A 14,890-nucleotide genomic window follows, 5' to 3' on the forward strand; every position below is an offset into this window, starting at 1 on the left:
TTGGAAATTACCACAACAATTAAAGGGAAACACAATAGTTTTAGTTGTCCTGACATCTAGCAGAGCAGATCATGTAAAAACAACGTTTGTAGTTACAAGTATACACCCAGATTAACTGCATAGAGGGATTACAATACACATCACCATAGTATCTTTAATAAGCATTCCTAGATCTTGAAACTATTTCTTCTGCTCTTCTAACAACTTTTAGGATTTTCATGTTTCTGCTTGCATTTATGAACTGTACAGCTAATAGCCTCACCTTTGAGAGCGGCCCACACGGAGAGGTCAGCCAGGGTCACACTGTGACCAACCAGGAAGGTTCTCAACGCCAGAGTTTTATCTAGTTCAATCAGAGCAAGAGACAGATCAGACTGACCACAGAGACGACGGGCACTAAACTCCAGCCAATGATCAACCTGCAAGAAAGAGAACAACTTCAGAGATCAAGTAAGCCTTGTTTCATTATAAGTGGCCAAGCAACAGTGCAGAATCATATATATTCATCCCTTGTGTGTTGTTTTATCCCTTTTTTTATTTCTAGGTTAAATCCAAATTTTGCATCCTAGATTTGTTTATCACCATCAGTACAACAAATCAGTCAACCACTATTCAATACCCAATAAAATGATCCGTAATAAAGAACGGGTGAAATGTAGTGTATGATTCTAACCTCAGTCTGCTCCATCATGTTAGAACCATACAGTCCCAATGCTGGAGCCACTCGGGCGAGATAACGTGTGATGGAGTTCACGTCACTGAACTGCACTTGACTAAAGAGGAGAGACGTAGAATGAAAGTTCAATAGTTAGTTTTTTTGTCTACATTCAGCAAATCTTCTAGTGATCATATACTTACTCAGACACATAAAGCTTGGTGTCTTTCCCCTCCTCCACAGAAAGATTGACACTACCTTTCACATGTTCTGCAGCCAACAGCGCCCCTACAGGCAGAGATATACATTTTCATTAAAATGTATGTTATGCAAATCCATGCCAAACAAAATAGGGTAACCAGTGAACCAGGGACACCAAGTTAAAGTGATAGAAATCTTTTGTGTTCTGCAGATTAAGAAAGTCATACAGGTTTGAAATGACATGGCGGTGTGTAAATGATGACAGAATTTTCATTTTTAAGGTGAACTACTTTTAACATGATATGCATGGGAAGTTGACTACTTCTAATTTCATTTGTTTGCTTGCGTTTAATGACGAAAATGTGGTTTTGTGTGAGATAAAAGGTTTTAAATAAGTTCTACCTTTAAAAATATAACATTTCAAAACAGATCTTTATATGATTAAAAAAACGCATGCATATGTCTTGAGTGACCTATGCAACAAAAGTGTATAAACGATTCGGTTTGTTAAATCATTACACACAGACATGATATTGATGTGCACAAATTACAGATTGTGTTAATGAAGTTAAAGAACTGAAGAAACACTCGTGTCAACAGCATTCTTTAATCCGAAAACATGAGTGAGGCAGGCGAAGGCTTGAAAACATAAAACGCAAGTATGTTTTCAAGTTCATTATGAGGCCCTCAAATGCAAACCGAGCAAACCGGTCCACCCAGATTTATTAACCGTGCAAATTATTTGTACTGCCAATACAACATTTAGCATTCATAATTACCATTTACCTTTACCATCATTAAATGCAATTAGAACTTTCAAAAACAATTTTAATTAAACTTTGAAATTATGCTAAACATTACATATTTATAATGTAAAGAAAAACCTCATTACAGAAAAGAAAAAAAACTTGAACGCATATGACTTATTTCCTGCATAATGTTACCAATACAGAGTTCACAAGGGAAATGATAAATAAATACATAAAATAAATTTCACCAAAACATTTCTGTGACACACACACTTTACATATTGTAGCAAGCACACTTTTGGTTTTGGTTTGCTGCAGTGTTACTATTGTTTTTGAAAACATTATAAGGACAGTCTGCTTAATTTATAATCATGATCAAAATAATCTCACTTTAAAATACATAAATAAACAAGCATTTCGGACAAAGACAGTTTGCCTGGTTGCCGTGTGGAATAGACACATTTGGATATACAGCTGCTGTTTCAAGTGGCTTGCATCAGCCAGTGACACTGCGCTTCAGCACTGGACGGCGCACTTCACAAACATTAACGTACAGCAACTAGAATATAACAGCATTTTTATCCCTAAATTGTGTGATAGAGAGGACCCGAAATAACCGGAAGTCTGCTCTGTATGTGACAGTGAACTTGATCTTCATAATAATGGCACCATACAAATACTTTTGATTTGAACTAAATAGCAATCTTAAACTATTATAAACACTCCTGCTTTGTTTTTTTATTCAAACGTATAGCGTTGGAAAGCAAGAAAGACCAAATGTGCAATAAAAGGCAGACAGATTATAATCGCAGGCTATGCCACGATGGCACGAGGAGGATATTCTGCGTGTCAATACATGGAGCCCTTTGCAGACGTATTTCCAAGTCTAGCATGCAGTAAATATAAAATACACGTATTCTTACCTAAAGGTGGGTTGCTGCTGTTGATAGTCAGATTTAAGGCCATTTCGTTCCTCCCGATCTGCTCGTAATGATGATACTGTCACACTTTCTGTATCGAGCTATTTCATGAACCAACCACAAGCCGCTCAGTCAGCTCCGCCTTTCTTTTCTTTTGTTTTATGGCGGTTGGCAAACCAGCTTTTGGTGCATATCCGCCACCTACTGGGATGGAGTGTGAAGACCAAGGAGGAGGAAGTGCTAGATACCAGGCTAAATAATCTAAAAAAAAATGGAATAAAAATAAAATACTATTTTCTTATAAACCTTTTTACATATGTATATTTAACAACCTTGAATTCTGTGTAACAAACGTGACTCTCTCAGAAACCTAAATAAAATAGGGTATATTCTAGATTATTTCTGCATGTGCACTCTGGAATAACTCTTTAATTGTTAGTTGGACTTTCAATTCTTTAAGATCTTCAACAAGTTGAGCTCTCTCACTACTATATGCCTCACAATGGGCTAACACATGCTCCACTGTTTCTGTCACCCCACAGTGCTCACACCCGCTTGTCTCACTTTTCCCTATCATGTGCAAATGTTGGTTTAATCTGGTGTGCCCAATACGTAGCCTAGATATAGTGTCAGCTCTTCTGGTTCCATATTTACTCCTTTCACTCCCTACCTTATCTTAGATACTAAAAAGGTGCCTGCTCCTTATTCCATTTCTCTTTCCATATGCTTAAAACAGCTTTCTTTATTATACACTTTGCTTCAGCTTTGCTTAACGGTATCTTAATATCAACTTCATTCTTCTTCAATCCCTCCCTTGACATTTTATCCACCGACTCGTTCCCTTCCACTCCTACGTGAGGTGGTACCCATATAAATGTAATATATGTATCTAGCGGATTAATTCTGTGTATAGGATCTGTAATATGTAATATAGGATGTCTTGTCTAGCATCTGATTTACCACTTTTTAAACTGCACAATTCTGAAAAAGAATCAGAGCATATGGCTACATTTTTGATATTTGATTCTTCCACCCACATCATTGCCATTAATATTGCCACTGGTTCTGTTGTAAATACTGAAACATCATTAGAAAGCCTTTTAACAATGTTATGACCCATATGAGGTATATATATAGCTGCTGCTGTATTTCCTGATTCTGGATTTTTGGACCTATCTGTATATATCTGGACACTATCATTATACTTCTGGTTCAAATAATTGTTCACTGCTACTTCCAAAGGTAAACACCTGTTCTTATCATTCTTTATGCAGTTCACTTGGAGATCCACACAAGGCATTCTGTACATCCAAGGGGGTATTATTGACGTGACTACCGTATTTCTCATGACAATACCATCTATACCTATATCCTTTGCATCTTTATCACCATTCCACCCAAAACTATTAAAACTAGTATACTCATGCTCCCAACATTCTCTTAACACATCCTTAACTGGATGAGAATCTATGTGTCCCCTTAAAGAGCACCAGCATGCCATTTTCAGTTTAGTTCTCCGGATTTCTGCCAATTCAACCTGCAAGGCTGAAATTGGAGACGTTCTAAATGCTCCACATGCTATTCTCAGTGCCTGAGATTGTGCTCCATTCACTTTCTTTAGTAGGTATGATGTTGCTGAGCTGTATACTATGCCACCATAGTCTATAATTGGCCTTATTATTGCACTGTATATTCTCTTCAAAGAGTAACGAGTTGCACCCCAGTCGACTCCTGCAAGACACCTGAGAACGTTAATTCCTTTTTTACATTTCTCTACTAGTTTCTTGATGTGAGATGCAAACGTTAGTCTTGAATCCAACCAGACCCCTAGAAACCTAATTTATGAGACCTGCTCTAATACCTTGTCAGTTTGAGTTCAAGGTCATTTCTTTTTCTTAGAAAAACACAATACTTTTGTTTTCTCTATAGACATCCTAAAGCTCCATTTGTTAGCCCACTTCAGCTTACCACACGTGCAATATTTCTTCCTCTTTTCCACAAAGCACCGTCATCAGCATACAGGGATTTACCAATACCGTGTCCAACTTTAGAAAATATATCATTAATCATGATATTAAATAATACTGGGCTACACACACTACCTTGTGGTGTTCCATTATCAATAATATAAGTCCTGGAATAACTTGTCCCAACCCTCACTTGAATAGTCCTATTGAGTAAAAAATCAATTATCCAATTATACATTTTCCCCTTAATGCCCATCCTATCTAACTTAATTAGAAGCCCCTCTCTCCATAGCATGTCATAAGCCTTCTCCACATCAAAGAACACTCCAATTAGTACCTCTTTATTCACCATTGCCTTTCTGATATCTGATTGTAAACATATAACTGAGTCCATAGTATTTCGTCCTTTTCTGAAACCGCTTTGATGAGGGCAAAGAATACTCTTCTTTTCTACTGTATAATTTAACCTGGCTACCACCATTCTTTCCATTAATTTACACAAGTTTGATGTTAATGCAATTGGCCTATAACTAGTGGCTAAAGAACGATTTTTACCGGGCTTAGCGATAGGAATGATCACTCCATGCTTCCATGAAGAGGGAAGTTTACCTAGTTCCCATACCTTATTGAAAACCTGTACAATAACACTCAGGGACACATCTGAAAGGTGTTTTATCATTTCATAACAGATATCGTCTTTCCCTGGGGATGTTTGCCTAACCCCTTGCAGTGCCTGTTTCATCTCATAAATGGTGAAATCTTCATCCAGTACGTCACCGTCAGGCATTCTTTGGACCAGTATATTAGGATTCTCACTCATACTTTGGTCTCTCCGCATTCTCATATCTTCTGATATGTTACTATTACTATGACTCTTTACAAAAGCTTCTGCTAGCTCCTCCGCCATTTCTTCATTAGTTATGACACACTTATCTCCTATAAAGCTGGGACACATTTATCCATTTGGATCCCTCCCATCTTTCTAATCATATTCCACAATTCACTAATTTCAGTCTCGCCTATTTCATCACAAAAATTCCTCCAGTAATTTATTTTATTTACCCTAATTACTCTTCTCACAACTGCCTGTGCTCTTTTATATGCTATTAAGTCATCAAATGAGTATGTTAATTTCACTTTTTTTAATGCTTTATTTCTAATTTTGATTACTTCACTACATTCATCTGTCCAGGGTACAACATTTTTCTTCCTGATAAGTTTATTTTTCCCCATAATTTCATAAGCTGTACCACAAAGAATCATATTTATTTTATTATTCAGCTCCTCTATATCCCCTACATTTCCACTTCCATGCCTGCCATTTTGATTTCACATAACTCTTTGAACTCTTCCCAATTTGCCTTTTTAAATCTCCACCTATGCATGTACTCCTCATGACATTCATCCATCTCCATCCCAATACTACATTTGATAAGATAATGATCACCACCCATACCACTCTGATCACACACTTCCCACTGTCATTTCCCATAACCCACTGGATACAATTGTTTGATCTATATGATTGCCTCCCCCTGACTACATCCATCCTTGTAGCAGTACCATTATTAATACAAACAAGATCATTCTCATCTAATATTTCTTCAACCACGTTCCCATTAAAGTCATTTTTTGCACTTCCCCATATATGTGCATTAAAGTCTCCACATCTTACACCTACAATCTCCCCCTACTTCTTTAAACAAATCTTTACTTAACCTTTTACAAGGATTATAATAATTTATTATCCTAATATTATGATTCTCTGCTTTCACCTCTACCACTACTGACTCGAGTTCTTCATTTACACCTATCTCCCGAAAAGTCACACCTTGCTTAATAAAAGTTATCACTCCACCACCATTTCCTTTACCTCTATCCTTACGCACTACTGAATATCCCTGTACCACAAAGTTTAAATTAGACTTTAACCATGTCTCCTGCACACATATTATATGTGGTTTTACCTCAAGATCATCAACACATTTTTTTAAATTCCTGCCCATAGAGATTAAGCTTCTTGCATTCCACTGCAAGATTTTTATTTTTATTTTTATTGTAATTATTGCAAGTAACAGTAAATATTATGCGTTAATACAAACAGAGGAAAAATATAATACCAAAGTTATTGAAGGGATAATGTTACAATACAAAGAAAGAAGAAAATAATAATAAAAAAGAAGAGAGGGGCACATAACAATCATAATCAAATTGTCATGGCTCTGCTTCATTTAGTCATGTTTTTCTTGGTCCTGTAGCAGAGCCATGACAAAGTCTTTGGTTATGTGTGGGGAGAAACATATGATTGTCCTTTTGACAATATGCGTTCTCTACAGTGTCTCGTCATTGGCCCCGCCCTCTCGTTTCCTGTATTGTTTCCAGGCCGTGTTTGATTACCGTCACCTGCCCTGTGTCGTTATCCTTCGTTTGTCTTCCCTTTAAATAGCCCTCATGTTTCATTGTCTTGTGTTCGTGGATTATGTATGTATGTATGTATGTATGTATGTATGTATGTATGTATGTATGTATGTATGTATGTATGTATGTATGTATGTATGTATGTATGTGCTGATGTTCTTTGTGCTCGGTTTCCTCGAGTTCCTGCCTTGTCCTGCTTTGTCTTGCCCATGTTAGTTAGTTTGAGTTTTTGATTATTGTTAGTTCTCGTTCTGCCCCATTGTGGGAAGTTTTTGTTTATCTTTTATAGTCTTCCGTTATAGTTTTGTCTCCCCCCATCGAGGGTTTTTGTTTCTGTTTAGTGTTAAATAAAATCTGTTAACCCCTTCACTGCCTGCCTGCATTTGGTTTCTTCCTGCCACACACCATCGTGACACAAACTATGTTATAAAGTCAGTTTTGAAATATTTCCAAGAATCTTAAAAGTTTTCATAGCTTTAGCATTCAGAGGTTTAGACATGTATTGAAAAGAAGCAAATAGGGATTTTACATCAGCAGAAAAAGCAAAGTAATTGGGTTTACAATGCATTGTTCTGGCTTTATGAATATGAAATTTTCCCAAAAGACAAAGTAAAATTAACGTATGCACTTAAACGAACCGGATAACATCAAACCTAGAAAAAAGGTTCCGATGTTAAGCAAACAACATTGTTTGGTTGTACACATATATATCATTTTAATCTTGCGAGATGTTGTGGCAAGAGATCTTGTCACAACCCTAATAGACACAATTTCATTTTTAAGGAAACTCATGGGAAACTATTCAGTGTTACTATCAGTAAACACTAAGAAGTTATATGAGTGTGTTAGTATTTTGTCCGTACTGTACACTAAAAAGATGTTGAGGCTCTTGTTGGCAGTGTTGGGTAAGTTACCTCCAAAATGTAATAAATTACATATTACTAGTTACTGTCATTTAAAAGTAATTAGTTATATTACAATATTACTGTCTTTGAATTATTGGAAGAAAAAACTATTTTTTTTACTTTGATCATAATAACCACAAAAGTATGACTACCCTGCTGAAAAAAGCACTACAGAAATTCTAATGGTTTCCATTAAAACTCCATTGGAAACCATTAGATTTGATTAAATACCTTTTTTGTAGTGTGTTTTGGACATTATTTGAGTATGAATTAATGGTCTCGTCAACATAACCCAACACCAGTGTTGGGTAAGTTACTCTCAAAAAGTAATTAATTACTAGTTACTAATTACACATTCAAAAGTGTAATTAGATTACTGTACAAATTACTCTCTCCAAAAAGTATTTAATTACTTATTACTTTCTATATCCTACATCAACCTTGGTTAGTTAAGTGATTCAAGGATAGGCATGAAAGGGCTCTTTTTATTCATTCAAATAAATAATATTAAACTACATAAAGTACTCTTATTAACTGACCAAAGTATTACAAATGTGAGAATTATACATTAAAGAAAAGATTTTAAAGTTAGACTTTGCATTTTGATGTCAATTCCACTATTGCACACACATATAATACACAAAGTATTTAGTTTAATTACATCAAAAGTAACTGTAATTAAATTACAGAAAAAATAAGAGTAAACCCTTACTTTACTTTTTCCAAGGGAAAAGTAATTAAATTACAGTAACTAATTACTTAGTAACTAGTTACACCCAACACTGCCCAACACATACTGTTATGTCTTATTGCAGACAAGAAGCTGGAGACAGTAAATCCTTTCAGTAACTTTATTAACGCTAGCACTCTCTCATAACATGCAGGCACATGCTCCGTACTCTACTACTTCTCTCTACATACCTCCACACAACTCAAGAAACCCGAGCGCCATCCAGTGGTGCATTATTGGAACAACACCACACATACCAGTAGAGACTTTTGTTTCCATTACAACCAATAAAATTCCCATCATAACCATTAAATCCAGTAGAATTTATGTGATGGTTTCTATCGCGTTTTCAGCAGTGTGTGCAGGGCGATGTGTTAATGCATAATGATTGTGCTCATCAATGTCACTTTTTACTCGGCCATCCAATCACAGCGCGGGAAGGTCGGGACAAATACCGCATCAACCAATCGGCAAATACCTGTAGGCTATAACCGTGTGTCTGTCTACAATGCCTAAAAACAATGCAGGAAATGAATTAATTCTTTAGGATTCGAGTGTCAATGTCTGTTTAAGGTAATATCTCTGGACTACCACACCACAACATTAAAAAATGTTAATTAAACAAACAATTTGCGAAACTAATACTAGTTTGACAATATAGGCGGACATTCCTTATCAAGGCAAACAATGTGCATCAATGCGTTGTCGAGCGCCCACAGTCGGCGTTTTCAGACGCGTTTTAATAGTCGAGTGAAACGAACCTCAGCACAGAGGCTCATGGCACAATTTAACCAACTATCGCTGTCAGAATCTCAAAAGTAGACAAACGGCCATCTAGTGAATTATGGCAGAGCCCACTATGCAACCTATAGCCAAATGACAGGGTAAAACGCAGAACCTCTTTTCTACAAACTTTTGTTTTGTTTCTATTCTTTTTTTAGAATCCGTTGCATTCAATTCAACCATCAGATTTCAGTAACTGGAAATAGTATTACAAGCATAGTATTTTAATCACAGATTCGTTTTTTCTGGGAATGGAATGTGTTGGTAAATTATAAAAAAAAGAATTTTTTTTATAATTCGTGGGGGAAAATACGTTGTTGTAACGCATAATATTAGCCAAATTTGAATGAGTAATGCGTTATATTACTGCGTTACCGCAAAAACTAACCCAGCTAACAAAAAAAGGTCCCCAGAACGTCCCCTAAATGACCTCAGCGAACGTCCCCCAAACGTCGGTGTGTAGGGTCCTCTTGCCGTCCCGAGGACGTCCCCAAAGACGTCCCCCGGACGCTCAAGGGGACGGTCATGGGACTTTCAGCGGACGTTCGGGACGTTTAGGGGACGTTCGCCCAAAGTCCCTGGAACGTCATTTTTTTATTGATAACATACACGCGAGACATTGTTGTCACGTGTGGTTGTAGCTATATAACACGCACGACAAATAAGTAGAATTTCAAAAAGGGTTATCTTTAATAAATCCACAAGAAGGAGCAAACAAGGAACATAAACCACATAAAACCAAAACGATACCAGACAAATGAATTACAGTACGGAGCAAAACACGGGACTCAAATACATGGGGGAACGTAATCAGGGAGAACAGAAACATGTGCGGAACTAATTAACAACTATATGGAAACAAATGAGGGAACACAGGCTAAACCAGCACATAACCGTCACCATTGTAATGAACAAAATGTATTTATTTGGATTTAGTTATAAGTGTGTGTATGCGCGCGAGCGTGAATGTGTGCGGACGCGTCAGGAAAATGAGCAGGCAATATTGGGCTGTCAGCTACAGAGGAGTTACGCACATGGCACTTCTTCCAACGGACTTCTTACCTAAAAAAAACAAAATGAACACATTCAGTTTGATATGTCTAAAATGGTGTTTGTTTAGAGGCTATTTTAAAGGTGAGTGATGCAAACGTCTGCGTAAAAGCATAGCGAAGTGTTTTATAAAGCTGATATTTCATTTTGTAGGCTACCTGTTTGGTATAATTATTGCAAGAACAACCGTTGCATTGTTGCGTATACGCTCAAACGTTACACTGTTAATGCGGACAGTTGTTACATTGTGAAGGCATGTTGAAGAGCAAACGGCGTACTGCGTGTTCTCTGCACTCATAATGTTGCTTAGTTTCCTCACGCATCTCAGACTTCTCTTTGAAATCATATTCTACAAAAACACCAGCCAGATAAATTTCGCACACAGGAAAACCCGCTGCATAGAAACCATTTTCTACTTTTGGACCTTTTTATAAATGTAGTGGAGTAAAAAGTATGATATTTGTCTTTCAAATGTAGTTAAGTTAAAGTACAAGTACTCAGAAAAAATAATACTCAAGTAAAGTACAGATACTCAAAAAGTGTACTTAAGTACAGTACTCAGGTAAATTTACTTTGTTACTGTCCACCTCTGCAATTTACTGTCTACTGCTTGTGACAGCAATGTAAAAGACTATAAATCAATTTTCTGTAAAATATAGCATACAAGTAAATAAAATAAATTTCATTTCTTGGGGAAATTACATTTGATTTTCATTCATCTCATCAATTAAAAAATATTTTTGTTTTGTTCATTACAATGCAAAGAATATATTTTAGATAGTAGTTTATTTTTGCCTATATTACACATTACATCCTGGTGGTCTAGTGGAGTGCATTTCCAAATACCTAAAACAATAATAATACACATTAATTATTGCCATAGGCCAAAGATTTTCCTTGTCGAGTCTTTATAGGATGGAAGAGATTGATGAGCCCTCTGGAACAGACTCAGTTGCCTTAATGTCTGTGTCAACATTTACATGGCTGGGGTCTGCAGGCAAGTTCTCTGGCTTTCCCTCAATATCTTTAGTAGGCAGTTCTTCCTGAGGGAGATTTTCATTGGAGGGTTCCATAGTCTTCTCTGTTTGGGAAGTGTCCTGAGGAGTCTTTGATGAAGGACTTGAAGTTTCTTCGGAAGCGGCCAAAGCGAAACCTTCCTCCTTCACACCAGGAAATGTCCGGTTTGGATAGAGTAGTTTCAACTGTTCCTCAAAGAAACTCTCTAGATTAGTACCCACGCTGGCCATCTCAGTATCTTCCTGAAGAACATGAATACACATCATCAGTATGACATTTTGACTACTTGAAACCAAACGCTATGAAAAAAACAACCGTCTATGAAAGCTTGTAGAATATCACATTATACTGTAGTGCAGCTATTGTGTAGATCGATCGGCTGTGCAAAACATAATGAAGCAGTTTACCGTCAACTCTGTTACAGGGGGTTACATTAGCACAGTTACAGGGAGTGATGGGTGACATGACAGACAACTAGTTGTCCAGTACGGTTTCTTTTATACAGTAGGGCTTCTCTGTAAATGCAGTGATTGTGGTCGTTTGGTTGTAACATTGTAACATAAGAAAATCATAAAGGGCTCTACAAATGCTCTAAGGTTATGTCTAGAAGAAAAGATACCATTTTGGTATATGTGGGTTTATAATTTATGCCATAATTTTATGTTCATTGTGATATTTCCTTGCAAATTTTGTTGAGTTGAAATTTCTTATTTTGTTCATTGTTTATTTTGGGACAATTCATATTATCATACATATTCTACACATATTCATTTGGTAGAAAGTAGATTACTTTTATTTTGAAAATGCTTACACCTGAGGAGAGGAAGGCCTTTTGAGAAAAACTGAAGTGAGGTTAGGGGTAGACACGTGTGCAGAGCAGCTGAGACATGTGTTATATGTGCTTTGCTCAAGGTAAAGATCCGCAGGATTACCTGATTTGGGCCTGTGTCCAGACACTTTTTTGGGTCTTATTGCTTGGATTTATTTGTGAAACTATTGGCAGAGATACAGTGCTGTGAAATAGTATTTGCCCCTTCCTGATTATTGCATATTTGTCACATTTACATGATTCAGATCACCAAACAAATTATACTATTAGACCAAGATAACCTGAATTTTTAAATTATTTCATTTATTAAAGGAAAAAATCTATTCAAACATATTTGGCCCTAAGTGAAAAAGTAATTGCCCCCCAGTGTTAAATCATGAATTAATTGTGGATAATTGAGTAATTCAGTTCAATTTTATTAGCCACAACAAGGTCTGATTACTACAATGGTTACAAAGCCATTTCTAACACAGTGTCTACACCCAGAGCTGGGTAGTAATTGATTACCTGTAATCTGGATTACATAATCAGATTCCAAAAATCAAGTACTTGTAATTGAATTACATTAAAGTGGTCATATGGCGGAAGTACGTGTTTTTCTGTGTTTTTGGTGTGTTATAAATTGCCCATGCATGTATTAGACACGTAAAATTGCACAAATGAAAGTGTGGGAATAAAAGATGCATTCTATCTAAAAGCGAATGCTCAACCAGACCTCATGTAACCACACCCCGGCGAATCTACGTAACTTCGTAACATGATTTGACTAAGACCGCCCAAATCTACACGTAGTTAAAGTGGGCGTAATTGTAAAATCTCATTGTATCGTCTGTCAGTACAATTGCTTTGGAACCTGATGTTCCGAATATGGTAAGAGGCCTTACATTTCCGTGAAATGCTTGCAGTATTTGACCAATCACTATGCACTGCTGAACTGGCCAATCATAGCACACCTTGCTTTTCAGAGCGATGAGCTTTGTAAAAAATCAGCGCGTTTCAGAGAGACGGGGCAAAGATGAGGTACAAACATGCACGGTATGTGGAAAATTCAATGTTTTTTAAAGAGTAAGTAGCATGAGATCATGAAAATTACATTTCATGCAGTGTGTTATGTTGCCGTGTTTGAAAGTAAGCTGTCTGCCAAGTTGTAAGTCCGAAGGTGAATAAATAACAAAGTTATTGGCTTGTAAAAATGGGAGTCAACACTGAATCATGCAAACAAGACATGAGCTAGTCCGAGCCTACGTTTTGCTGGGACTGCCGCGAAAACTTCACTACTAGTCTCTCCTCCCCCAAAACACTGTCGCTTGTTCGTGATGCGTGTGTATCATGTCTAGAACCTGTGTTCTACGTTGTGAAACTAAGTCCGTCTTATTTCAACTACCAAAGGAAGAACGTCTGAGCGAACAATGGTTACAATTCATTTTTCAAATGATACCAAAGGAGTATAACCCCAGGGTTTTACTGTGCATTTCACCGAAGATTGCTTCAATAATCTTGGTGCGTTCACTGCAGGATATGTGAAACGACTATCCTTGAAAGAGGGGGCAATACCAACCTTATTTGGACCTGGTAGCTCCACCGAATCACAACCTGTAAGTGTGACTATTTATTTTTGCCTTAACTTCAAGAAATATTTGTGTACCTTATGTCTGTGTTTAGCTAATGCATATAACGCTATCATTAGCATGTACCGTTATTTCTGGGGTATTACAGTTTGTTTATCTTGCTATTAAGTCGGCTAATTTAATTGTTCAATCTATTAACTCTCAAAGTATTTATTTGAAAAACTGAGTCGAGTACTATCTGTATTGTAATAACATCTGAAGATACGAACACCGTACACTGTATGCCGTGTCAACTAGTCCAAGATACATGATGAACGCGTTTGACCAATCACAACAGACTACACCATCTGACCAATCACATGACACTAGGCTAGCGGATAGGAGGGGACTAGACGGATGAATCGCGGAACGAATCATTTGAGAGTCAGACAAGAAGTATGGTAAGAATAACTTATTTGCGACAAAATTATTACGACATAATAGTGTTTTTACACCTTGTATGTACATAAACTTGTTGTTGGACACTCCATAAACCAAAAAAAAGAGTTGGACACTCTTTAACCTTATAGGCTCTTAAACTTATAGACTGTTCTTTCATCAGTATTAGTCATATTAGTCACAAATCTTTGTTAGTATTTTAGCATTAGTCACTCATTTTTTTAAACATACTATATATGACGTCATATATCCTAAAAAGTGGGCCGCGGCTTGATGACCATGGGAAAATGTGGGTCCCATGGCCAAACCTGTCATGATTCTGCCGCATCATGTCATGTTTCTCGTGGTCTAGTGGCAGGATCATGACAGAACCCCATATTTCATGTGGAGAGGGGTAATTTTGGCCCTTATGGCCTTCCATACACCCTCTCGTCTCCTCTCGATCTCTCTCTGTTCCCGCCCTCTCGTCTCCTCGTTATTGCTCGTTTATTGTTTCATGCCCTTCACCTGTTCCCCTCTTGATTTATCATGCCCTTCTGTTTTCTGTCCTGTGCTGGTTCATTTTGATTCGTGTGGTGTAAGTCCCTGTGTCTTGTCAAGTTTAGTCTAGTGTAGTCATTTTGTAAATTATATCAAGTGTTAACTGTAGTTCTTGTGTAA

The 14,890-nt window shown here is 37.0% G+C and overlaps 2 protein-coding genes across 2 annotated transcripts in view; both read right to left on the reverse strand.

Moving 5' to 3' along the window:
- Positions 1-262: 262 nt before the first annotated feature.
- Positions 263-2,672, reverse strand: LOC130551318 (bifunctional glutamate/proline--tRNA ligase-like; the record flags this gene model as incomplete). The annotated part of the gene is made up of 4 exons (XM_057328890.1): positions 2,529-2,672; positions 859-943; positions 674-773; positions 263-419 (listed from the first exon to the last, which is right to left on the reverse strand). Coding segments are annotated over exons 1-4 (385 nt in total), but the record flags the coding sequence as incomplete, so codon positions are not given.
- Positions 2,673-11,147: 8,475 nt separating this feature from the next.
- The window catches only part of trim24 (tripartite motif containing 24), a 49,629-nt gene continuing 45,886 nt past the window's right edge, over positions 11,148-14,890 (reverse strand). Inside the window, exon 18 of the mRNA XM_057328886.1 lies at positions 11,148-11,637. Coding sequence (XP_057184869.1) covers positions 11,287-11,637 — 351 coding nt within the window. The 3' untranslated portion in view covers positions 11,148-11,286. The remainder of the gene's footprint in view (positions 11,638-14,890) is intronic.

This window comes from Triplophysa rosa, unplaced genomic scaffold (genome assembly GCF_024868665.1).
Source record: "Triplophysa rosa unplaced genomic scaffold, Trosa_1v2 scaffold8_ERROPOS6151657, whole genome shotgun sequence".
Taxonomy (NCBI): Eukaryota; Metazoa; Chordata; class Actinopteri; order Cypriniformes; family Nemacheilidae; genus Triplophysa; species Triplophysa rosa.